The sequence below is a fragment of the Macaca mulatta genome, chromosome 4, assembly GCF_049350105.2.
Source record: "Macaca mulatta isolate MMU2019108-1 chromosome 4, T2T-MMU8v2.0, whole genome shotgun sequence".
Lineage (NCBI taxonomy): Eukaryota > Metazoa > Chordata > Mammalia > Primates > Cercopithecidae > Macaca > Macaca mulatta.
In genome coordinates this window covers 66969865-66996674 of record NC_133409.1, presented here as the reverse complement: position 1 = coordinate 66996674, position 26810 = coordinate 66969865, and the positions used below count along the sequence as shown (strand labels likewise).

The following is a 26810-nucleotide window of genomic DNA, read 5'->3' as shown; positions in this document are numbered from 1 at the left end:
AAGACTGGCCAGGGTTGTCCATGCCAGGATAAGGACTTGAAACCCAGGGTGCAAGGGCGAGAGTGAGTGAAGAACTGATCTCTCTCTTGGCTTTCCAAGGACTTCAGACCTGGCTGGGGAGAGAGGTGGCAACGGAGTGAGAACACGCAGCTGTCAGGAAGCAGGCTGCCTGGACATCGTGCTGGGCCTTCTGCTGGCTGGTTGAGTGGCCAGGAGTCAATTACTTAGCCTCTTTGAGTCTCAGTTTCCTCATTTCTGAAATGAGGATGGTGTAAGTGCTTACTTCTGGTAGCTATTCTGAGGATGACATTAAAGAGAACATAAAATCTAAAGTGTTTGGGAAAGTGCCCGGCACGTGGCATGCCCTCAATACATGATAATTATCATGCAGACAACTTGGTATTAGCACAGGCATGCAGGAAGTTAAAGGATCAACCCTTTGTAAGTCCAAGGGCGGGGGAGTTGGGGGGGTGTCTCCTGGAGTATGAATCCTTCCTGCTCTGCGAGATGGACAGGGGCCAAGGTAGCCTCTTCCAAGTACCACTGCCAGTGAGGACCCTCAGAGAGTTCTCTGTTGTGCAGGGGTTGGAGGAAGTTCCAGTTTAGCGGGGAATTGGGAGGTAACCCAAAGCAGGCGCCTTGAGCAACACACACACCTGGGGGCCTCTCCTGAGAAGACGGTGAGCTTGGCCAATGGCAACTCAGCTCCCTGACTCATCGGATGCCAGAGTGTACCTTAGGATTGGAGCTCACTAAATCCGTCTTCCATCTGTGAAGCCTGATTTGTGCCCAGATAAATTAAAGTTCAGAGCCAGAATTCCATATGGTTATTACTTTTTACTCTAGAGTTACCCCTTTCGGTATATTTTTCCTTTTCAACCAATGCCTCTCAAAGATAGTTGGACTGATTTATTCTGACATAAATATGCAAATTACAATGTTTGTATTTTTAATCATGTTATTCTAGTGGAAAGGCTGCCTTAACACACCACTATCATGTGTGAAGGGCCCACTGGGGAACAGGCCCAGGACTAGGTACTTTACCCACATTATCTCAGTTATGGATGAACCCCACCCATCTATTTGTTATATTTGAGACTTGATTTTGGCCGAGTGTTCATGAGATTTGTTACAAAGTGTGCCCTTAAAGTTGAATGTTGGCAATCCCATATGGTTCTCCCTAACAGTACCAACTGACACTGTCTGTGATTGCAGTAACGGTCGCCACAGGGTACATTCAATACTGTGGAATTCACAACTGGTGGGCAGGTATTAAAACACCCAAATGTAAAATCAGCATTGTATCCAAATGTAAACAGAATTACCACGCAAAAAGATACCCTTATGAAACCCCAGAATTGAAAACAACCCTAGTTTACGAAATTGGCCATAAAGCTGATTTCTCTCCCTATGTTTTTCTTTTCCCTTCTAATGCTCATTCTCTCACAGTTACCCACTTAGCTTCAGTATTATTCTAAGGGATTTAAACCCATGAATAATAGCAAACACAAATTAAAAGCAGCAATACAAACAAAAAACCCTTATCTTTGCAAATAAGGGGAAATTCATTTCTTTACATGACTTTATTTTATTTCTATATAACAAAAATGCCTCTACAAAAATAATTTTAAAACCTACATGTTAAAATTTGGAATTCCTCACAATGTAGATATGACATTTTAACAAGTAATGTGCTTTTTTTAAAAGCATATTCTTTCCAGTATTTTTATCCAATTCAATTCTTATAATTTTTCAAACAGAAAAATCTTATTTTTTAATTTTACCTTTTTGGGGAGAATTTATAAGATACTGCAAATGCACATTACTAACAAGAGAGATGAATAAGGTTGAGATTTGAACTGTCATAATTATACTTCAAAGGCTAACTATTCATTTCAATAAATCCAAGTTGATGTCTCTTGACATTATTGTTTCACCTGGCTAACTCCAGCAATACAAGTCTTAAAGATTCCCTTAGAATCCTAGGTCCTTAAAGCCCCCATTTGAATTGAGACTTGAGACTCTCTACAGGAAGAACAAATCATCCCTGAGAAACTGATAGGGATATTAGGTGCTTTGATTATTAGGCATTTCTTCAAAATGTACATATATGAAATTTGATCTAAATTCACTGAGCAAGAACCATAGTCCTTTTTGGGATTGGAGACTCATGTGAAAAAGTTAGAAAGTTTATATAAAACGGTATAAGCTCATACATGAAGCTACACTACACCTCGAGAAAATTTCCATTTCCCATCTTTTAAATTTAAATGACTAAGCACCCCAAACGCCTGACACCAGGACCTTTCATTCCATCACATCATCGCATCTGAGCATCACTCTTCTGGCAGGCACAGTTCTGCCAGATTTAGCCAGAGCTCAATGCATTTTCCACTTGAAATCGTATCCCTTTTCTACTGAGAAACTGACCCCAAATGATTTCTTTTGGAATAACCAGGGTGGAGTTTGCCTTTTTTTTTTTTTTTTTTTTTTTTTTTTTTTTTACCTTCAGTGCTGGGTTTTTTCATTTCTTCCACCCTAATTAGTTTCTTTCTGACTCTGCGAGTGGAGTTTACCAGCTTGTGTAACCTCTTAAACTTCACCGACTCCTCGGTCTCATCATCCGATTGTTCTCTTGACTGGCAAAGAAACAAAGGAAAAGTTAATCAGGTAATTGCTCCAAGCTTTGCCTGTGCGGCTGGATATAGCTGGCCTTGCTGCCAGTCTGATCCTCGGCAGCTCTGTTGCTGAACTTGGGGAACCAACAAATTTACCCAAGAGGTTTACAAAGCACCACATACCATCTTAAGGTCTAATTCGGGGTAGAATTAGGTCCTAGGCACGGAAACACACATCCTTGCCCTCAACTGGCCTGTGGTGGCATCTGTCTCAGCTACTTCCTTGTCCTCTTTTAGGAGGACTCCGGCAGGACTCTCCCTCCAATGCTGGCCCTGTAATTCCAGTTTCACTGCTGTGGTTTGGGTCAGGCTCTCATCTGTCTGGCCCATCAGGACTTGCTGTTTAACGTGGTCATCAACTACTTCTCCAAACCAAAATTCTGTTGACTTTTTCCAGCCCTCCCCCAAAAATCAAAAACAGCAGGGCAGGAAAGGGAAAGAGATGCAAACAGCCTCTTCCATCCCATTGGCTAAGACTGTCTGCCACATTGCAGCCAGCCCTTCCGCCTCTCCCGGCTCCTTCTAAGGGATCACAAGGCGAATGTGAGGACAGACCCTGCATTCCTCCAAGAGAGACAAGGGAAAAGGCTGACCTTTCAGCCATACAGTACAGTCCATATTCCCCACAGCCCATTGCACTTTGCAGGGAGTCAGCATGCTCAGGCCCAGCTGTTTTCCCTCAAGTATCAAACATTACAGAGAGAGGGAAAAAAATCTCTCTCTGCAGCAGTGACCCAGGCTAAAAACAATCCTTTCCTTGTGAAGGAAATGAGGGTTTCATTTCTAAGTCAGCTCCAACATTCAATATGCAGCTTCCTCTGTTGTATCTGTTCAAAATGTGAAACAGTAAAAGAGGTCTCCAGCTAAATGAGCGTGCAGCACGGGTGCATGGGCATGCCTGGGAGCAGCCGCCTCGGCACACCCTGTGCAGCGGATGAGCAATTCCAGCTCACATCGCATGTCCTGACAACAACCTTCTCTCCATTTCCTCCAACCCCGTTCATGGAATAGTAGGAAGACAAACGCCCCAAACGAACACACAAAACAAAAACAAGCCCCATCTCTGAACACGAGTCTAATATAGAGACTTTTTCTCCTGAAGAAAAGCTCTCACTAATCTCAGTGTTACAGACAATAAAACAGATAAGCAAGAGTTGCAGATAATACCTCAAGAGAAGAAGAGGTAGAGTTTCTATGCATTACTTAGGCATAAAAATGGTACATGTTGTGAGTCCTCTTTGCACTATGGCACAAACATTAGTAAGGATAGTAAGGGATATAAACAACTGATTTCCTGGCCTCTGTCCTCACCCTGAAACTCAAGGCATGGAGCAATGGTACTTTCTCCCCGTATGACTATCAGCAAACTGTTCACCCACTTGTGGTTAACTATAAACCTAACATCAGCAAGTCACCAGGCAGAAGTGTTTCTCAGACTTCTCTTCTGTAAAGTGTATCGATATCTATGTCCAATTTCTCTAAAATTCCTAGATAAAATGTTGCCTGAAAGTGTCAGAATTAAAGCTAAGTACTGGGTACCTGGTAATAAAGAATGGGAACTGGACTCCCAGGGCAGAAGCTACACTGGATGCTGGCAATTAGGCTTAAAACTGAAAATTAAAAAAAAAAGAATAATAAGTGTAGTTCCTAATACAGAATGGTATTGTCTGGTTTGAGTTTCATTTCTACTTGGTTGGATTGTTGACGTGTGATGAAATGGCTGGAGCGGTCAACCAGAGGAATGAGAACTTGGTTAACCCTCATTCTGGGTAACCAGCACCTGAAAAACCCACAGCGCATGGAATTACATATAAACATTTAAAAACATTCTGCCCTCTTGATGTAGCTCAAAAGCCAAGCAATTCTAATGGAAGAATAATCAACATTATGTTATAGAAAGTCTCTGTAACTATCAATGGGACAAACCCAGAATATGTCTCTCACCCTCACATTTAAAAATGTTGAAATCAAATGAAAATCCAATAGGTACAGATTGTTTGTAATCAAAATATAAGAAGCTGTGTTATAGGATGAAAATTACTGACGTGTATACCTCATACCTAGTTTGCTGGTTGGTGGTGGTGGTGTGGGTATGTGTATGCATGGGATAGTGGGCAGTAAGAAGAGAAATGGGGTATAGAAAAAAGTAATACAAAAATTTTAGTCCACAAAGACACAAATCATTATATGCAGTAGAGTGAACTTTCCAAGGAGAAATCAAAATAGTTAAACCAGGACAGTAGATTTAAAGGTGTTGCCTTCCTCATAAAGTCCTAGTTTCCTCTGCCCAGATTCACTGTGGCAAAAAATAACATATTTCAGGTACTTATTTAATTGTTTTCACAAGTTCCATTTATTTTTGAGAAACATACCTTTGAATTATACCTTCGAATTATACTTCTTTATACCTTTGATTTAATGCTATTTTAATTTTTCTAGAAAAATCAAGATTTGGAGGTGTTTGTCATTGACAAATCACAAACCATGGCAACCAAGTCCTTCTTTTCCATGATTATGTTTTGGACACTAGACAAGATAGATGTGGCACAATTTATATGAAGAAAAATGCAACATAAAACCCAGGTCATCCAAGAAATGTGTGTGTGTGTGTGTGTGTGTGAGAGAAACAGAAATTTTCCTAGAAGTCAGGCTAGAAGTTACTTAAGTTCAACAACCTATCCCAAGAATGTATTGCTGCATCCATGATATTGATGGAGAGGTGTTGACTTCTCACTTCCTACTGAGTACAGAGGAAAAAAGGCTTGTGAAATATTTGCCTTTGAAAAATTCTCTCCAGCTGTTTTAATAGAAAAACGCTGTAAAAGCCTTGCATTTCTTCTAAACTGGAGAGTAAATCTTGAATTCCTCATGTCATATTTCTCTTTTTAAGTATATTCCACTTCCCAAATGCTGAAAATAACATAGCATGTCTTTCTTTTTTTTCTTTTTTTTTTTTTTGAGATGGAGTCTTGCTCTCTCTCCCAGGCTGGAGTGCAATGGTGCGATCTTGGCTCACTGCAACCCCCACCTCCTGGGTTCAAGTGATTCTCCAGCCTCAGTCTCCTGACTAGCTGGGATTACAGGCACACACAACCATACCCAGCTAATTTTTGTATTTTTGTAGAGATGGGGTTTTGCCATGGTGGCCAGGCTGGTCTTGAACTCCTGACCTCAGGTGATCTGCCCAACCTCGGCCTCTCAAAGTGCTGGGATTACAGGCGTGAGCCACCATGCCGGGACAGCACGTCTTTTTATTCAGGAAATATACCACCAGGGATGGGGGCTTGAGAATTTTTATATTTATAAATATCAAAAATATATAATTTTTAAATTCAAATACTATGTATATTTTAAAAGAAATCTTCCTATGTGAAGAACTTTGTAGAAGATAGAGGAAATCTGCATTGTATATAAAATAAATGATTGATTTTAGGAAATAGGCTCAGCACTATTATAGAACAGGTTTTAAATAAACTAAAGTTAAAAAATAAAAGTATATATTCACACACATTCAAACATGAGATAGTGTGGCCTCCCCTCCCTTGTCCCACCCTGGGTCAGAGTTAAATAGCTCATCTTCTAAACGAGAAGGTGAGCTCAATCATACAGACAGCTCCTCACCAGAAAACCTTCAAGAGAAAAAGGCAACTTATCCCACCAAACATTGTGGAAAAGTGGATTTCCAATACTGTAAACAGAAACATTTGATTTCCAGCCTCTCCTCTGCAGACTTTTTCCAGCAGAAAGCCCATATGGCTCAACTTTTAATTACTTTGGCTAATGCTATATGTAGTAATTCTGTGGTGAATGCTTAAGTGTTTCATTTCTGGTTTCCATAGCAACATTACATCAGATTGCAGACAGCTGGCTCCACAGTTTTAAACCATAACAAATTGACCAAGCCAAGACACAAAACTATAGCTGCTTTAAAGAGATAGCACACCATTCGCCGGCCAGACCGCTGAATGAGGAACCTATGGGGCCCGTTTGGCACCCGGAGGAGGGTGGAGCCTCCCTCCTTCCCAGCTTCTTTTGGAACAAGTGTATCCTTGACACATCTGCAATGTTCTAATAGGAAAGACATGGAGCCAGCGTGGAGAACTTTTTATAACACAGCTATACGCTGGATGATCAGAAAAAAAGGAACAAAATGAATAGCATCTGTAAGTACAAACATTTGTGTGCTCACTAAACGCATCCCCTCACTGCTCCAAGTAAACCTGTCACTGCTGGTAGGTAACAGATACTTCACCGGACCCTGTAACAGTTCTTGGGACTACAGAGTGCAGAGTAAATCCTTTCCAAAAGCCATATGGCACAGCTGTGCAGGCACAGTGGCAATGTGCTGCAATAAAGGTTAAAACAAACTTGCAAGGAGCAACTAGACCCTTTGGAGGACTGCTTGAGACCGCCACGCTGATCACAGGATTACAACTCTGCCCTTTGCAGAAGCACTCTCACTCAGCTTGTTTCCCTAGCCCAAAACACACAACACGCTGTCACAATTAACACCCAGACTAAGCCCACTTATCTCCCCCGGCGCCACATAACACCGAGAGATATTTAAACATTTCTCAAAAGCAATTTGAAACTGGAAATGTACTTGCTTGTGAAATTCACACTGGTCTGTCTAACCTAGCGCATGATCAGACATATATGCTTCAGCTTTCTAGGTCGGCTGTGCCACAGCATTAATCTTAAAGTTAAGAGAAGGAAGCCAATCAGATATAAGCTTATGAAAACCAATGTGCAACACTGTCTGAATGCAAGTCCTCCCCAGGAAAAGCCTCCACAATTCACAGCTGAGCCATATATGCTAATTGTCTCAAATTCTCAAAACAATATTCACTATTCTCCAAAAGTTACGCATTTTCACTGGTGAAAATGCCAGGCAAAAAAGTTCAGGGTTACCAGGTAGGGAAGTAAACAGAGGCAGAAGGGCAAATTTAGAGGAATTTAAGAAGGAAAGAGAGAGAAACATAGGCAGGAGCAGCAAAAACTTTTACTTGAAGCAACAGAAAACACATTCTTCCTTTCCCATTAAACGCATTCAGTGACTTACCGGCTTCGGCATTTAGCAAGTCTAAGGGGCAATTCTGAAGACGTCCGGTACCTCCCACCCCCCTCCCCACTCGGAGAGTGTCTTCACTCTTGTGGCATCAACTCCGCAATCTCAAAATTAGGATTAGGCACTCCTGGAACATGTCTCTGTGGAGTTACATGATCAGGCAGGCTCCGCCGTCACAGCTCAGTATCCGAAGGAGAAAGGGGAAGACACTGGATTCAATTAGCTTCTTTCTGCTTGCTGACTGATTCCCCAGTCGCTTGCTAACTGCATAACTTGCAAGAAAGGCATAAGTCATCAGCTCTAAGCAAATCTCCTATTCACCACAAGGAAAAAAGGGAGTGTTGTGCATGGCCAACAATCCCTGTTTTCACTGAGGAAGGCTCTCTGACCTCCTGCTGGCCTCCAGTTCCTTAATTACTGTCTATGGAATTCCAGAGACAGAAAAAAGAACGCGAGAATCTGAGCAAATCCAGGACAAGGAGGACAAGGACTAACCCTTAAAAAGATCTCTTTTGCAGACATTCTTCTGAACACCCCCTTAAGGGAGTAGTCTCAATTGAAAATAGACACCTTCTGATGGCTATTTTTGAAATTACTGAATTAAAACTTATGATTATGGTTTTCTCCTAGAGTTGTCACTTTCTCTCTCCCCATTCCTTTTTAAAATTTTAACAACCAGAGTAAATGTAGGATATTTCCCCTTCATTGGTGCTTCTAAAACTCTCTTAACAAATTGTTTTAATGCCCATTTCAAAGCATCTGAGTTCTCCTGCATTCTAGAAATGTGAGCATGAGGACTGTGTCACAAGATGATCATTTAATTTTCTCAAGGATCTCAGGGGAGCCGCTAGGCACATGCTGTTACTTAAACAGAACATTGTCTAAACAACACAGGACTAAAAACCCATACAAAGTCTCCATGACGTGGGCTGCAAGTCACGTTTGTCTTTTCAGGGCTAAGTTCATTTACTTGGGTAAGTCACTTATTCCCACAGCACAGTTTGAGCTGCTTGTTTCTAGATGTCCCTCCTATTGGGTGAGTCTTGATGTATGATGCTTGAGCCCATCTCTTTATAGGACACCACACAACATAAAATACCTAGCTACACAGGACTCAGGGATGCGTATGAACCACTGTCCCTCCTTAAAATGACAGAAATTTAGAGTTTACCTAAACTAAAAACAGCCAGGCACAGTGGCTCACACCTGTAATCCCAACATTTTGGGAGGCTGAGGCGGGCGGATCACTTGAGGCCAGGAGATCGAGATCAGCCTGGGCAACATGGTGAAAACCTGTCTCTACTAAAACTACAAAAATTAGTCAGGCGTGGTGGCATACACCAGTAATCCCAGCTACTCAGGAGGCTGGGATAGGAGGATGGGTTGAGCCCGGGAGGCAGAGGCTGCAGTGAGCCAAGATTGCCCTACTGCACTCCAGCTTGGGTGACAGAGTGAGACTCTGTCTCAAACAACAACAACAACAACAAAAGGGAATTGGAATACGAAGCTCCCAAGTGGAGGCTCATGTTTTACCGTGCACACGTTACAGGTTCTGCATCAGATCACCAGAGCTCCATCCCCTTTTCCTCGGCTCTTGTCTTGCTCTTCTTCCCTGGGTGGGCTGGCGTCTCTCACTCCTTGCCAAGAATTAAACTCCCTTCTCCCACTCTGTCTTCTGCTCAGAAGTATCTCCTCCCAACCTTTATGGAATTTCCTCTTCTTTCTCCTGCAAGGGCTCACCATACCTTCCCTACACTGCCCAGTTCCCCGTTTCACAAACTGATTCTCCCACAAACTCCCCCTCCCCTGCCACCACCTGATGGCCCAGGTGCTTTCGTGATGTTGTACTTCTAATACTTGGATTTGTCCAAAGCTCACCATTCCCAGGCACTGTGCTCCACATCTGCATACATGATCCCATGTCACAGCAATGGCAGGGGCAGAATCTGAGACTGCATGGTTTTGCTTCTGTGCCACTACCTACTCAACAAGGCCTTTCTTCATCCAAGACTGACAACTGTGCTGCAAAGTTATGCCTACACTTCCTTAAAACTGAGTGTAGGCATTTTCCACTGAATTCCTTCATTACAGGATAAAAATGAAGAAAATGAGAGTACCCCAATCAGACTGGGGTAAAGGGAAGGGGATTAGCCCAAGGTCTCAGGGGTTAGAACAGTCTGGGTTTCATTATCAAGTTCTCTAGCAAGTCACTTTACTTTTATGGGTCTTAATATTCCTGCACATAAATTTGGTATAGTAACATTTTTCTTACAGTGTGGTTGTTTTAAATACTATGTACATGAAATCCTTATTGAACTGGAGTTCAATAAGGACTTGATATTTTTACTCTTATTATTATTACTATTATTATTATTATTTGAGATGGAGTTTTGCTCTTGTTGCCCAGGCTGGTGTGCAATGGCTCAGTCTCAGCTCACTGCAACCTCCACCTCCCGGGTTCAAGCAGTCCTCCTGCCTCAGTCTCCCAGGTAGCTGGGATTACAGGCACCTGCCACTATGCCCAGCTAATTTTTGCATTTTTAGTAGAGATGGGGTTTCACCATGTTGGTCAGGCTGGTCTCAAACTCCTGACCTCAGGTGATCTGCCCGCCTTGGCCTCCCAAAGTGCTGGGACCACAGGCATGAGCCACCACGCCCAGCCTTATTATTAAGTCTGCAGTCTTCATAACTCACTAGAGTTCAGACAACACCTAATTTTCACAAACTTTTCTCTTAGGTGCTGTGTAAATAGCAAAGACCACTTAAAAACCCAACAACCAGGCAGGGCGCGGTGGCTCACACCTGTAATCCCAGCACTTTGGGAGGCCGAGGTGGGCGGATCACGAGGTCAGGAGTTCGAGACCAGCCTGACCAAAATGGTAAAACCCCGTCTCTACTAAAAATACAGAAATTAGCCGGGCGTTGTGGCACACATTGTAATCCCAGCTACTCGGGAGGCTGAAGCAGGAGAATTGCTTGAACCTGGAAGGGGGAGGTTGCAGAGATCATGCCACTGCACTCAGGCCTGGGTGACAGAGCGACACTCCATCTCCAAGGAAAAAAAAACAAAACAAAAAAACAGAACAAAACAAAAACAACCAACAACCAGCCAGGCACAGTGGCTCATGCTTGAGCCACTGTGGCTCATGCCAAGGCAGGCAGATTACTTGAGGACAGGAGTTCAAGACCAACCTGGCCAACATGGTGAAACCCCATCTCTACTAAAAATACAAAAATTAGCCAGGCATAGTGCATATCTGTAATCCCAGCTACTCAGGTGGCTGAGGCACAAGAATCGCTTGAACCCGGGAGGCAGAGGCTGCAGTGAGCCGAGATCATGCCACTGCACTCCAGCCTGACTCCGTCTCAAAAAACAAAAACAGAAAAAACCAACAATCCTTGTACATGTGAAAGCTAGTCATATGGCCAGCATCTGAGGCTGGTTCTGGACAGGCTGTTCAGATACAGAGAAGACTGAGCCAGCACAGGTTCAGATCCCCTCTGTGCCACATGGGGAGAGTGTGTGGCTGCGGGCATGTTTCTTCTCTCATCTCTAAGACAGGCAGTGAGAAGCATCCTAGGGCTCTCTGGAGGATAAAACGAGACCTTGAATGTGAAGCCTAGAGCTTGGCAGGTAGGAAAGTCCTCGTTCCATGTGAAATACACATGAAGTTCGTGCCCTGATTTATCCAGATACTTTGGAGAGGGTGGCAGGAAGGATACATCCCCACTTCTTCCCCCAAGCGGCCTCTCCTCACAGCACAGGACTTGGGGAGTGTCCTAAGAGGATGGGAGACAGAGCCGACCTTGTCCACCCCTTTTTAACCTCACTGCCACGCCTCTCAGGGGGTGATTCAGGTACTTACCGAGATACTCGATGTTGGGCCCTTTGTGAGGACGTACCATGGCTTGACTTTCAGAAAACAGGAGGCTCCCCAGGCCAGGAGCCTTGTCTGATCTCCTTGCATTCCTAGTACCCACCCATAGTCGACCACCCCATAAATATCAGTGCGATAACTGTGGAATGAAGAAGTTGAGATTCCCCAGCCCTGTGGCTCCCAGCCCTGGCCATGTGTCAGAGTAAACTGTGGGATATTTGAAAGACTAGACTGAGTCAGGCCACCCTGGGAAGCTCCCTGGTGAGGGACGGATTGGGGGATAGACTTTGTGAGGAAACGCCGCTGCTGGTCCTGTTCTCTGGGTGGCGGGCTTGTACACAGTAGGTGTGCAAATTTGCTGAGAAGGGATTTCAGTATTTGACTCCTCTGGTGAGGAATTGTTCCTCATTAGCTCCTTGGAACAAGGTCCAAAAGCCTTATGGTGGAATATGTGACTGTGCATGGTCAGATTCAGTTTCTGGTACATCGTGCTCCATTCTTCAGATACCACGTGGTGGACAGGGCATCAGAGTACCTGGTCCTCACCCCCTGCTTCCTCGCAGCATCTCAAACACCCCATGCCCATCACTGCCCTGATGGCTCCTCTTCTGCAAACAGCTCTGCTGACTGCATCCACACCCCTAACTCCTACACGTCCTTCAAGTTTCAGTCTGCATATTGCCTCCTCTGGAAAGCCCTCCTGGCTTTGCTCCTCATCTCCTTTAGATTAAATATATTTTATCCAAGGACTTAGCACATATATTGTCATCGCTAGATTCCCTAGCCCATCACTAACTGTCATGCACACAATGAGCCTGACCACATTCATTTCCACATCTGTATGTTAGTAGCATTTATTGTTTCTGACTACATATGACATATATTACTAAAAATTTGGAGAATGCAAAAATGCACAAAGTAGTAAGAGAAATGACATATCATCCCATACTCAGACAGAAAACTTGCTAATATTTTGGTTTATGCCTTCCCACTTTTTCCCCATACACACGCATATGCACACACACACAAAATATACCCTGATGTTTCTGGATGTTTCCTTTTTCTTTGCAAGAAAGAGTGATCTTTGACCTTTACCTTCTCCACCTCCTCTAGTCACTATCAGTGTCCCGAAATCCTCCCTCAGATTACACGCACAGTCTAAGTGGAAATAACACATCTGCCTGTAAGTGGGGACCCTCTCTGAGCCATGGCTGCCTCAAAAGATTTTCCTTCAGAGAAACCCCGGACCCCTGGTGTATACCGTAGCCACACTGTTTTATAGCCCATTTTTTAAAGCTCTATGTTTTGAACATTTTCACATGTCAACAAATATTCAAAACAATACAATGTATTAATGATACAGTAGTATTTAGTCATCAAAGTATACCATAATTTACTGATATCATGGTCCCCATAATTAGACATTTGCCTATTTCCAAATAATCCTGGGATGCACACTTTGTGGTAAAATTTCTAACATATCTAACACTTTTTTTTTTTAGAAAGATGATTCGATTGTAGAATTGATGGGTAAAAGGGTGTGTCTTTAAGACTTTTGATACATATTGACAACTTGCTCTGAAGAAAAGTTGTATTGTTTTAAAATATCACAAGCAGTTACCAACACTGAGAATTACAATATTCTTTTCCACTCAGATAAATAAATATCTGTGTTTGTGCTAAACAGATATTTCCTGATTGAAATGAATGAATGAATGAATGAATGAATGAATGCACTGATTCAAGGCATCAGGAAAGGCAAGGAATAGCAATAGGAGGAAGCCAACATTCCCTGGATTTATAAACGTTATCATCTAGAAGTCTGAGGGTAGGGAGAGCCCCAAGAGAAGTTCAGAAATATGATTAATGCTAAGGTCAACCGTGACAACTGCATGAGAAAAACACAGAGATATAGGAATTCCGACGTGGGAGGACTCATCTCTGGGTAAGGAAATTGAGGCACACTTCCATGAGGGGAAGAGGACCTGCCATGGGTTTAGGGACATTTCCATGTCCCTACATGAGTCTAGTCCAGTATTTAGGTGGTCCTGGGGCCCTACTTCTCCCGCCCACCCCAGCCCAACCTTAGATGCCCTCCTATCTAGACAAAGAAGAGCTCAGCTGATGTTGTTGCTTTTATAAACAGCATGTGACACCAATCAACAAGAGCTTCCCGGCCCTCCTCTTCCCCAAGCTTGATTTCATAATCTCTCCAACATGCCTGATCTCCCTCCATGGTCCAAACAGTGATGCACTGAAAGTCCCTCCCTACCTTAGGGGCACTGCACTGATTCTGAGGCCATGGCAGAGGCCTTTTGGTCACAGTCATCGGGTTAATGTGTTATTCTTCGTGCTTAGAAAAATATTAGTCTCACTGTTCAAATAAGTTAGAGTTACTTTAAAGTGTGTTTATGAGTTGCTAGAAGTAACAGTAGAAAATATGAAGCACATTGTGGGTAATTTTTTTTTTCTTTTATCACAAAGGAGTCAGGGGAGGACTCATTTGTTTAGTAAGAAATATTTTGCTCATTAGCTGGTGACATCATTGTCCTCTGAAATTAGGAGATTTTTGTGAGCATATGGAAAAAAAAAAGATGAGATTCCATTCTTCTCCCAGAGGTGCAGTGGAACACTGAAATAATCTCTGGCAGTTTCAAAATTAACTAGTTGTTGCCAGATTTGAAGAAAGAGATGGAGGAGGAGGGGGCGGCAGAGAGGAGAAGATAATTACATGATAGTTTTATTTGGAAAAAATATGTGAGAATTTGAGGTAATATTACCATTCCCTAGGGGCAAAGGCTTGTCAGCACTTAATTCACTTAAGAAACTGCTTTAAAATTTAACCATAAAACCAAAGGAGCAGCAAATGGATGTTATGTTCCCTAATCAACTGTAATCTCTTTCTTAAACTCACGAACTTTGAATCGTTTTTAATCGCCCCCATGAGGAGAAGGGAGAAAAATACAAAATCTCAGGAGTCCTACAGCCAGATCTAGGGAGGCTTAAAACAAAAGTGCATCCTCCCACCCCAGTTCTGCAGGATGCCACAGAGCAGAGAATGCCTTTCCTCCTGAATGGGTCGGGGGAGAGAGTGGTAAGTAGAGGAAAGAGGAGTGGCTTCTCCTTCACTCTGTAAATCTTTGGAAGACATTTCTGCCTGGGGCTTTGTCACCCTGACCATAGGTCAGAGAAATGCGTTGTTTCATATTAAATAGGTGAGTTAGGAAACAAAGTGTCCACAGCTCTACAGGTCCCTCTGTTCAGAGTGGGGTAGTGTTATCCAAAGCAAATCTATGGGATCAGACACACTGAAGACTAAAGCAGAACACCAAACCCACTCATTCCCAAGGGCATCCAATTCTCACATGCCATGGAAAAAGGATGATTCAAAACGGGACTGCCAAGTAGGGCAATTACATATGCGTTTAAGGCGCTAGTTTCTGGAGCTGATGAAAGTGTTCATCCCAGAAGCCGTAAGTCTCCTAAGGGATTGGGTGGTGTCTGCAAAGTCACATTACTTTTATGGCATCTTAGGCTGAATGACTCATGGATCAGGCATGATGACTTCTCCGATAGGGCTGCCAAACAACCTTGTCTAGGCAAATGGCAATGTAGAAATACAGAGAACTGATGGAGCCAAATGGCAATGGAGGGAAGCGGGGCCCACCAAGATCATTCCTCCGAGCCAAACTTATGCCACCAGGTCACTGGGCATCTGTCGAAGCTGGAGGAGGGAGGGTCCAATGTTACCTCCTAGACTGACATCTACAACCTTAATCTCCTTATGTTTGCAGGATAAATAAACAAACTTACTTCAAGTTCCACATTGAAGAAATCTAGACTAAATACCTTCAGAGAGGAATTATGTAGAGCTAGAAAGGTTGTTTGTGGTCATCCAATTGGCAAAACTATCAGGTCATGAACTCTGCTGAACACTGAACCACAGAATATTCTTCTCACAACGACTAACGAAACGAGAAAAGCCCCCCAAGAAGAAAAAACAAACAAACAAACAAACAAAAAACACTAAAAACTTGCGCCAAGAGCAACCAAACAAAGAAAGCTATATAATCTAATGTACTGAACTCCACGACCAAGGTAAGAAAGAAATTTCTGAAGCTCACTGGAAAAGGCCCCCAACTTCTACAAAAGCCAGGCTGGCAGGAATCCGCAGAACCCTTTCATGTGACTCCAGATCTGGAAGGAAACAGTGTGGCCTCTTTATCTTTTTCTGGCCTAAGAGCAGTGGAAATGGCTGCAGAAGAGCAATGAGTGAAATGATGGGAAGTCAGGGCAGGCTGTTCTTGATTGAAATACAGCCTCTAAAATTCAAAAAATGAATGAAAGGCAGAATGGCTATATTCCACCAATTACCCCGGCTATGAACCAGGTGGCATAAATTACGATACAGCACATTCAACACAGTTTCAGGAGAGAAAAGGCAGAGTCCAGATATCCCAGTGAAGACCACATTTCACCATATATCATGGCCAGGTTGTAGCAACAACAAACATAAATGGACCACAGAATAAAGCCCTCAACTGTACCTTGAAAGGAGAAAAAAAAATCTATTGTTAGATAGCATGGCAAACAGGTCAAAACATAACCTTCAATATCAGCACAAATAGAGAATGTGATCAGAGCCACCCAAACAGGACCAAGATGAAAAAAAAAAAAAAAAAAAAGCATGACAACTGTACAAACAAACTATGGCAAAGAAGGGGGGAAAAAGAAGCATAGATAAAACCAGAAAGCCAATCTTTTGCTCTCAACACTTCATCAGGAGAAAATATAACTCAAGGAACAGGAAGAAATTCCTAATAGTTGCTTCCCTCTATAAAATAATTTAATAAGAACATGAATTCAATTAAATGAGACCTCAAAGACAAGATAAAAAATATAAATGATATAAATTTAAAGTTTGCAGAAATAAGGAAACAACCGATTAGAGAATCAATTTATAAATAAAAATAAGCAAAGAATAGAATCTATAACCCAGAAGTAAAAATACTGATAGAGAGAAATGATTCATATTACTTGACCCAATTTTCTCATATTACCCAAGTTTTCCGATTTACTCAGCTCTTCATCCAGACCTCTGACTTTGCTGCTCCCTCTCCTGACACACATTTCTCCTTCTCCTTGAAAGTTCCTCCTCAGTGTCAACCACTTTCTCTGGGAAGGCTCCCCAGACCCTCCTTGCTGGGGCTTGCTGGACTTTCTGTGTGCACCTATCACAATAGGCAGGAAAATCTCAATGAAGTCCACAACCATGCCATCTATTAGTCTGGCTCCTTTTCTCAAACGCAAGCTCCTTGTGTACAAGGACTTGGCACATAGTAGGTACTCAATAAATGCTTGCACATAAATAAATGAAAGAATGCTCAAGATGGCATTCTTTCAACCTACACTTTGGGTCAAATGCGCAGTGTAAGAAGTGATTTGCATCCTTTTATAAACTAATTATGTGATGCTATTAGCATAATACTAATAATAAATAGTAGAGTGAACATTGAAAAGTGAGGAGTGTGGTGTGGTACAAAGAGGGAGATGAATGGGATTGAGAAGTGAATAAAAGGATATTTTTATATAGATTATACTGTAAAAAAATTTGGTTGTGTTAAAATACTGCTTTCCAAATGATTTGTCTGATGACTACCGTTCTAAGAATTTTGTTGCAGTGAGCCGAGATAGCGCCACTGCACTCCAGCCTGGGTGACAGGGCAAGGCTCGGTCTCAAAAAAAAAAATGAATTTTGATACAATGGGTAATTGTGACAACATTAAAATGAACTCAAAACAAATGATGGGCGACGTATGATTCTAATAAGCAGGCTTAGGTTGGAGATGGACCACAGTGTAAATTCTACATATGAACAACAATAGGGCCTGGGTATCTCCCCAGCCCATCCATTAAATAAGGACTGGCACTAGGGCAAATAATTTAACAAGGAATTGACACGTAATGAATCGATAACATTGAACAAGTAATGAAAATCCTCTTATCCCCAACTTCTCCAGGGTTGTTCCCAAGAGCACAATAAGAAACTGGGATTGCAAATGGAAATGCCAATCTCTAAACTGAATTAGATTACAAATATCTGTACTGAAATATAATCAGCTAGTGGGGAAATGTGGCATATCCTCTTTGGTATTTATGTATTAGGTTGGACAAAGGAAATCACCACTTTCATAGGTCAAAAGCTGTCTACTATCTCTAGTTCCACAAGGTTCAACCAAATAAAAGAAACAATAGACCAAATTGTATCCATAATCTATCTTAATTTTTTTAAATAGGTATCCTCAGATTATATAGTATCTGGTTATTGTGTCATTTGTTTTTATCAGTGTGGCCCTTGATATGTTTTTCTTTCTTTCTCTTTTCTTTTCTTTTCTTTTTTCTAGAGACAGGTTATTGCTCTGTCACCCAGACTGGAGTGCAGTGGCATGAACACTGCTCACTACAGCCTCATTCAGGCAATCCTCCCGCCTCAGCCCCCCAAGTAGCTGGGACTACAACTAAATTTGTTTTGTATTTTTTTTTTTTTTTTTTGTAGAGATGAGGTTTCACCATGTTGCCCGGGCTGGTCTAGAACTCCTGAGCTCAATCCGCCCACTTTGGCCTCCCAAAATGCTGGGATTACACGCGTAAGCCACCACATCCAGCCAGCCCTTAATATGTCGAGGAAGGCCTCCAAGCAGCAAGCACCCTCAACTTCTTACAACTGTAGAAATCAGTAATGATAAAGATGTGCCTGGTTAGTTCCCAAAGTCAAAGAGCCAGATGGGCCTGCCATGAGAGTGCCTTCTGACATAACAGGTATGGAATGCACATCCACACACGTCATCAGCACTGTAGGGCCCTAGATTATTTCAGTACAATTAACTACTTACACTTCACAGATAGTACTCCGTCCAAACATGCTTACTAAAACCATACCAGGCCCACCCTTAAACCCACTTACACGATAATACCTTCTGAAATAGGAAACACATTGATTATGTGTTTGGTAAAAGTATAACCAAGTAAACACGCACTTTTACATTAAGCTTATCCTGACAGTTCTGGCCTCTCTGCTGATACATGAATATAAGCCATTACTACCATGTTAATGGTATGTACAAAAATAGCACTTTTATGGGAACTCAAGTATTTTAAGAATGGCAGTTGACGGGAAGGGCAGAAGATCTTCACATTAAATAACAAAGAGATGAAGTGCCTGGCCACAGATGCAGAGCTAATAGGTGGGCGATTTGGATCTGAGCCCAAGGTCTGACTCAAGTCTGAGCTTAACCAGTCTCCTCTCTTGCCCACGCAGGGCGAAGTCCTGGTTTCCAGGGACTAGTAGAGGCAACAGCTTCCTTCTTGTGTAACTTTGTGGAAACATGGCGATCTTAAGGGACTCAACAAACACATGCCTGAAAACTTTGGCCCCTATCTCGGGGAGAAGACGGAATGAGAGGGCAGAAAAGAAGTGACAAGAAGCCACCTAAGCAATGGCTCCTGGGCAGCTTATAACCAGATGGAACAAAATGGGCATTTCTTAAAACATCTCACTATGTATAGTTTTCCAATGGATTGATTTTTCCTTTAGTCTCACCCTAAGCTGTAGATTAAAGGAATTATTACTTTTACTCTTTTAATAAGAACTTAAATATGTTCCAATTTTACTATCATTTTAGTTTCAGAATCACGGTTTTATTAAAATACAGAGTAATATTTCCTCTGATAATCTCCTACCCAGCCAAATAAAATGAAAATTTATAAGAATTATTCATAAAAATCAGAATAATCATATGAAGGTCTCAAACACATTAAAAGACTAAGATCAGTGTGCATTATTTCATGTTTTTAAATTTTTTTTACTTTTTTTTCTTTTGAGACAGGGTCTCACTCTGTCACCCAAGCTGCAGTGCAGTGGTGCAATCATAGCTCACTGCAGTTTCAGCCTCTTGGGCTCAAGAAATCCTCCCGACTCAGCCTGGTAGCTGAGTAGCCTCAGTAGCTGGGACTACAGGCATGTGCCACCATGCCCGGCTAACTTTTTTATTTTATGTAGAGCCCATGCTGGTCGTGAACTTCTGGCCTCAAGTGATCCTCCTGCCTCAGCCTCCCAAAGTGCTGGCATTACAGGCATGGACCACTACACACAGCCAATAAAAGTTAATTTTAACATAGTTACGTGTAGAAAGATTTTTGAAAAGGGTTCATCTACACAAGGTAATACTGCATGCATGGTATACAGAATTGCTGATACCTGTCCCAAGGATACAGGGCATAAATGCCTTCTGATAAATTATTGCTATGTCCTGTTTCTTCTTTCTCCTGGTCATATTATAAATCAAACAAGTAAACTCTTCTTCTGTGTGAGAAATAAAGAACTGAAGAACATGAGCCTAAGACAACCATTAGAGCTTCAATAAGTAGAACCATTTTCTAGCTGTAAACCAAAAAGCAGCCAATTAGAACCCTTTTAAATTTAAACCCACATACTCAGAGTTATGAAAAGATCCCTTAGGAAAAGAGATGCAGTGGGGAAAAAAAAAGTAAATGCCATTAAAAAGCAAAATGCTTATTCAGAAATGAAAGTTATTTTTATACTTGGAATCTATCCTCTCTTAAACTTGCTTATTAAACACACCTGTAATTCCAGCACTTTGGGAGGCCGAGGCAGGCAGATCACCTGAGGTCAGGAGTTCGAGAACAGCCTGGCCAACATGGTGAAACCCTGTCTCTACTGAAAAGAAAAAAAAAAAAAATTAGCCAGGCATGATGGTGCATGCCTGTAATCCCAGCTATTCTGGAGGCTGAGGCAGGAGAATCGCTTGAACCCGGGACGTGGAGGTTGCAGAGAGCCGAGATCACGCCACTGCACTCCAGCCTGGGTGACAGAGCGAGACTCCTTCTCAAAAAATAAATGAATAATTACAAGAAGAGAAAGACAGCAGAAATAAAATCCATCATTTTCTTGGGGATACTTTCACTGTATCTACAGCGCCAACTCAAGTACTATGGTATGTGTCACTCTTCACATAATTTATGCATCTAATCAATATCCACTGCCATCCAAGTCAGCAAAACTATAAAAATCGTACACATTTTTTTAGATTGCTGGGAATATTTATAGGTGGGAGCAGATTTTGTAAATTCATCATATGCTGCCATTAAAGAAATCTTCTTTGCGGTCAGACTTCTACATATGATGAAGCTAATGATATCGGTTTATATGTTAACACCTTTGAAATGTAAAAATAAAACTTCCAGTAAATTTTAACCTAAAGATAGTGTCTGAAAGTTATTCTAGTAAAAAAAAAAAAAACTCAAAATAAACACAGCAAGAATAGTCAATCTTTAAAATTTTGAGTTGAGCTCAGAATAGCAGATTCTAAAAAAGAGGACAGTGGTTATACAAGTAGACGGATGCTGCCACTCTGCTCCAGAAAGCAGTGAAATCACAAATGCTCAGGCCACCTATGAGTGTGTGCACTGTTCTTATGCCATATTCTGTAAAAAGGGATTATACTGTTAACCTTTTCTTTTTTCATAATGGAAATTAAGCCATTTACCACAAGAACCACTTAAAAGGAACTTCTGCCGGTGTCCTGGCTTTCGGCACATACCAGAATTGTTATTAATAAATTATCTTTCAGAATGTTCTATTTCGACTAGGGCTGTGACTACCTTTCCTTCCAAAACTTCAAACCTGAATCCTCTGGCTTGAAGACCATGTCTGTTACTAAGGCAGGTGAAAGGACATTGAAAATTCTATGTAAAACCTGGCCACTGGAGAGGGACATGTTTATGGTTTACAATTTTAGAAAGTCCCAAAAAGATTTAAAAGGTGCCAACTGAAAGATCTTATAACCTTGGGATATTTTAGTTGAGACTCTGGAAGTCCTCAATCGAGGAAACACTGAAAATAGCTCCACAGCGTTCTGTGTCTGTTGTCCAAAGTTTTGGACACAGTTCAACCACATGGCTCTCTCCACCACAAACCAAATTAGCGACAAAAAGGTACATATGGTGAACGGAAGGCTATGAAGAGTGCACACATGGAGGTAAGGTGGTGTTATAAGGCCAAAATTATAACATTCTTTTTTTTTTTTGAGATGGAGTCTTGCTCTGTTGCCAGGCTGCAGTGCAGTGGCGTGATCTCGGCTCACTGCAACCTCCACCTCCTGGGTTCAAGCGATTCTCCTGCCTCAGCCTCCTGTATAACATTCTTTGCACAAATATTTCCCAACTCTAAAACTCCCCAAAAGCAAAAGTGATGAGTTATGAAACGATGACTTGCTTTACTCACTCACAACATTTCCCCAGGGGTGCACCATCCTGGTAAGGAAACTCCAGCTACAGAAACACAATTCCAGCTTTTCCTGGAACACATTTTTCTATAAAGTGAAAAATCTACCGAACGGTAAAGACGACTCTAGCCCATCTCGCACTTCGTTGCCAAGGTTGTTGCTTCATTTTTCTTCATACATTACATATATTCTTAAAACATTTTAAATAAGATTGCCATCAAATGATCTCTCATTTGGAAAGATCTTTCACAGCAAACATTTTAATTAGTATTCAAGTACCAGGTATAGATCACTAACTCTTACCCACCAGCTTTCTAAAAACAGAAAAACTATGATTTACTACAACTTACATTAGTAAAAAACTAGAACACCCGGTAAAACAGAGATCATAATTTCTTTAAATGTCTTCTTAACTAGAAAATAAACTGAACCTTAGTGCACAAAGCTTGAGAACTCTTACAATCATCCCTCCTTGCAGGAGGCAAAGGAAAAAATAAACTTACCAAAGTAAATTAAAATGAAAAATAATAAAATAAATGTGCAGACATTTAATAAGAAATACAGCTAAGCTCTCAACCAAAAATCTCTTTTAAAACTTTTAGCACTCCCAACATAAGGTTATTATTAATGGAAAACAGCACAAAACAGATTCTTCTCTGGCAAAGGGAAAGCTATTTTTCACTTCCCCTGTAACTATCTTTAGTACTTTACACTCTTGGAAACTAGGAATGTGCATATGGATTTATTGTGAGGCAACACGCAATTATCTAATTTCAGCGATGGGGGTGGGGAAGCCTATGAAATCAATGCAAATGAAATCCTAAGGCATGACAGGCATCAATATAGGCATTGAAGTCTGGTGACAAAGGCCTTATGATCCCTAAAACTTTCATGGCCTAGGCCTTCCTGATTCGAGCCAGTGGGCTATTCACATCTCTGTATTCTAGAAAGGAATTGATAGAAAACAGAAAAGCTCCGGCCCTTGCACGAAAAATATTCAAAGTGCCTATAGCCCGTGGTGGCTGAATTCTGAAATTAACTGCTCTGCCATAGCGGCAAATCTAAAATAATGTGAATGAATATTTTGGATGGGGTTTCTGGCCAACTCTTCATAAAAATGCAAAACAGGCTAAAGCCAGGGTAAGAGGGGCAAGGGTCATATATATACCTTAGGATTACAATCAAGTTTAAGCAAACTTCAGTGGTGATGGTGGTGGGTTGTAGCTCTGAACAGCATGACCAGAGGTTGGCATGGGTGTTGGCAGAGAGTCAGCTAGCAAAATATACAGGGTAAATCAACTGCTTCAAAAAACTGCATTGCTGACTAGCCTATCATCACCTACGCCTCTCAGCCAAAAGAGAAGTCACTCTTCAGAACTTCTGGAAGTCTGTGCTCTGAGAGGAGGAAGCATATGGTATTTCTGGCCCTAGGTCTAACAAAGACAGGCTGAATTTATTTGCGAGCCATCTATGAAGAAATAGTTTGGTAAGAAGTTAGTAATACAAATGTGTACATGGCATCTCAAATCTGTGTGCACACACGAGTGTGATTTTGTTTTATTTATTTATTTATATATATTTTATGAGACAGAGTCTCACTCTATTGCCCAGGCTGGAGTGCAGTCCTGTGATCTTGGCTCACTACAACCTCTGCCTCCTGGGTTCAAAAGATTCTCTTGCCTTAGCCTCCCAAGTAGCTGGGACTATTGGCACAGGCCACCATATCTGGCTAATTTTTTATTGTATTTTTGTAGAGATGGGGTTTCACCACGTTGGCCTGGATGGTCTCGAACTCCTGACCTCAGGTAATCCGCCTGCCTCAGCCTCCCAAAGTGCTGGGATTACAGGCGTTAGCCACTATGACTGCCACATGGGTGTGATTCTAACCTCTGCTCTAAAGCATTAACTGTCAGAACAGGACCTGTCTCTTTCTCCTTTACTTTTATAACTCAAGCATCTAGCACAATGCCTGCTATATAGCAAGGGCTCTATAAATGCCTCCCAAATGAACAGAGAAATGCTGAAGAGAATGAAATGTTCCAACTATTAAGAAGAACTCATTTCATTCTCACAATTTATATCCAGGTAATGGTTCTGACTAGCCCTCTGAAAGGGGTCTCATAAACCAATGCTTAATAATGCTTTCTTAGCAGCTTATTCTAAATGCTTGATAATACTTATATTAACTTTCTCCTAAACAAGACAAGCTCCTCTCTTTGAAGTCTAAGTGGGTGAGCTTTTACTACAGTCCTGTTTCTCTGAATGGACAAAGTCTTTTAACCTTTCCCTTGACTCAGATGCTATTAATCAGGGCAGTATACAGTGAGTCTGATACTAAGGGACCCAGTATGGACAACTGAGTCTTTGTTTTCTCCCCCAAGTTGGGTTTGAATTGGTCCTGAGTTACTGTATTTATTCCTCGTGATCCTTTAGGTTCATGATGTACATCTACATTATGTTAGACTTTAGGACTTGAGGATTAGAGACCCAAAAAGGCACATTGAAAACCATGGACACGGCTCTTTTGATTACCTCATTGTCCCAGGACACATTGCTGGCTGGCCTATGACACATTTATTATTATAAACGGTAATGTCTCAGTCACTTTCACACAAAAGTAAACCAGACAGGGCTTTCAAATTCATAATCCTTTGTTTTTTAGCTGCAATGGAAATCTGGTGCTTGATTCAGGAAACTGGGAGATGATGGAAGGATTATATTTATTTCTGATAAACCGCCATTTGTTGCTTAGATACTAAAAAAGATAAAGATTGAATCTGTAGTTGCAAGACATAAAACATGCTTTTAAAGCAGCCAGGAAGAATGAATGTTCAGGCCAGGTGCGGTGGCTCACGCCTATAATCCCAGGACTTTGGTAGGCCGAGGCAGGTGAATCACCTGTCAAAGGTTCGAGACCAGCCTGGCCAACATGGTGAAACCCTATCTCTACTAAAAATAGAAAAATTAGCTTGGCATGGTGGCGCATGCCTGTAATCCCAGCTAATCGGGACACTGAAGCAGGACAATTGCTTGAACCCAGGAGGCAGAAGTTGCACTGAGCCAAGAAGTTGCAGTGAGCCGACATCACGCCACTGCACTCCAGCCTGGGTGACAGAGTGAGACTCCATCTCAACAACAACAACAACAACAACAGAATGAATGTTCAAATATAATGCTCTTCTTGAAATATTTCTGTAGGAGCTGGACATTGGAGAGACAGAATACAGTCTTCCTTGCCCAAGGGGGTCACTATTTCCAAGGAGGCTGAAATATGTACAATCAATTTTGATATTCTAGGATAACTGTTTAAGTTTGATCTATAAAGCCAGTTTAACAAAAGCATATAATAGGAAGCAATAAATATGCTTGAGGACGGGAAGGAAAGTTTCAGAGAGGAAGGAACAGCTGGACTCCACCTTGAAAAACTCAGATTTTCACCAGGAAAAATTTGGAGGAAAACATTTTAGATAAAGAAAATTATGTGAGTTAAAGTGCAGAAGAATGAAAAGTACAAAGTTTGTTCAGTCATGCATATGAGGTCCAATATGTCTGGCATAGAGGGTATTGGGTGTGGAGATAGAATATGAGATTTAAGAAATTGATTAAAGCCAGATCACATAGAATTTTAAGTGTGCCAAGAAGTGTGGAATTTATCTTATAGAAATGGAAAACCATCAGCCTTTTCAAAACATAATTGCAAGAAAAGACGGATGTTTTAGAAAGGTGACTGGTTGTATGGAACACAGATAGGAAAAGACAAGAGACTGAAGACAGGGAGATGGGGTTGTTTCCAAATTTTAAGGGTAAGATAACCTAAAAAACAAAACAAAACTATGTAATACATGAAAAGAGGTAATTCCTTCTGTTTCTGCTCCACACATTGTGAAGGCGACACCTTAAAATGTCTTTATGAGGCCGGGCACAGTGGTGCACGCCTGTAATTGCACTGTTTTGGTCATATTGAAACAGTATGAATAATATAAGGTATGTAAGATGGAAAGGAAAAAGTTAAATAATTATTATTATTATTTTTTGCAGAAGACATGATCTTGTTTTCTTGTTTTTTTATTTTTATTTTAATTTTTTTATTTTGACACAGGATGGGGTGCAGTGGTAAAATCACAGCTCACTGCTTCCTTGGCCTTCTGGGCTCAAGCGATCCTCCCACCTCAGCCTCCTGAAGACATGATCTTATATATAGAAAACCCTAATACTACGCGTGCCACCCCCCCCGCCCACACACAGCCTACATAACTAATAAATTCAGCAAAGTGACAGGATAGAATATCAACACATGAAAATCCACTGCATTTTTATACAGTAGCAATGAACAACTTGAAAAAAATTTAAAAAGCACTGTCATTTACGATAACATCAAAAAGAATAAAATATTTAGAAATAAACTTAATTAAAGAAGCAATACTTATATACTGAAAACTGCAAAATACTGCTGAAAAAAATTAATGAAGACTTAAATAAATGGAAAGATACCCTATGTTCATTGACTGGAAGATTTCATATAGTTAAAATGACATTACCCAAGTCAATCTAAAGATTCAATGCAATTCCTATCAAAATCCCAATGATATATTTTTCAAAAATAGAAAAGCTCAAACTAAGATTAATGTGGAATCTCAAGGAACCTTTAAAAAAAAAAAAAAAAAAAAAAACCTTAAAAAACAAGAACAAAATTGGAGGTGTCATACTTCCTAATTTCAAAACTTACTATAAAGTTATGGTAATCAAAACAGCATGGTACTCGCAAAATGACAGAGGTAGTCCAAAGGAACAAAATAGCCCAGAAATACATCATCACATATGTGATCAATTAATTTTCAAAAAGTATGCCATGACCATAAAATGAGGAAAGGATAGTCTTTTC

General features: G+C 41.2%; 1 protein-coding gene across 4 annotated transcripts in view; it reads right to left on the bottom strand.

Annotated features, from left to right (window-relative positions):
* SASH1 (SAM and SH3 domain containing 1) overlaps positions 1 to 26810 on the bottom strand; it is a 366232-nt gene that overhangs the window by 34741 nt on the left and 304681 nt on the right. For 3 of the 4 annotated variants that reach the window (XM_078001231.1, XM_028847194.2, XM_028847193.2), the window contains exon 9: positions 2507 to 2639. In XM_078001231.1, the coding sequence (XP_077857357.1) occupies positions 2507 to 2639 (133 nt within the window). Of the gene's footprint in view, positions 1 to 2506; positions 2640 to 7740; positions 8533 to 26810 lie in introns of those variants that run through there. The other variant, XM_015137162.3, reaches the window with a different exon arrangement.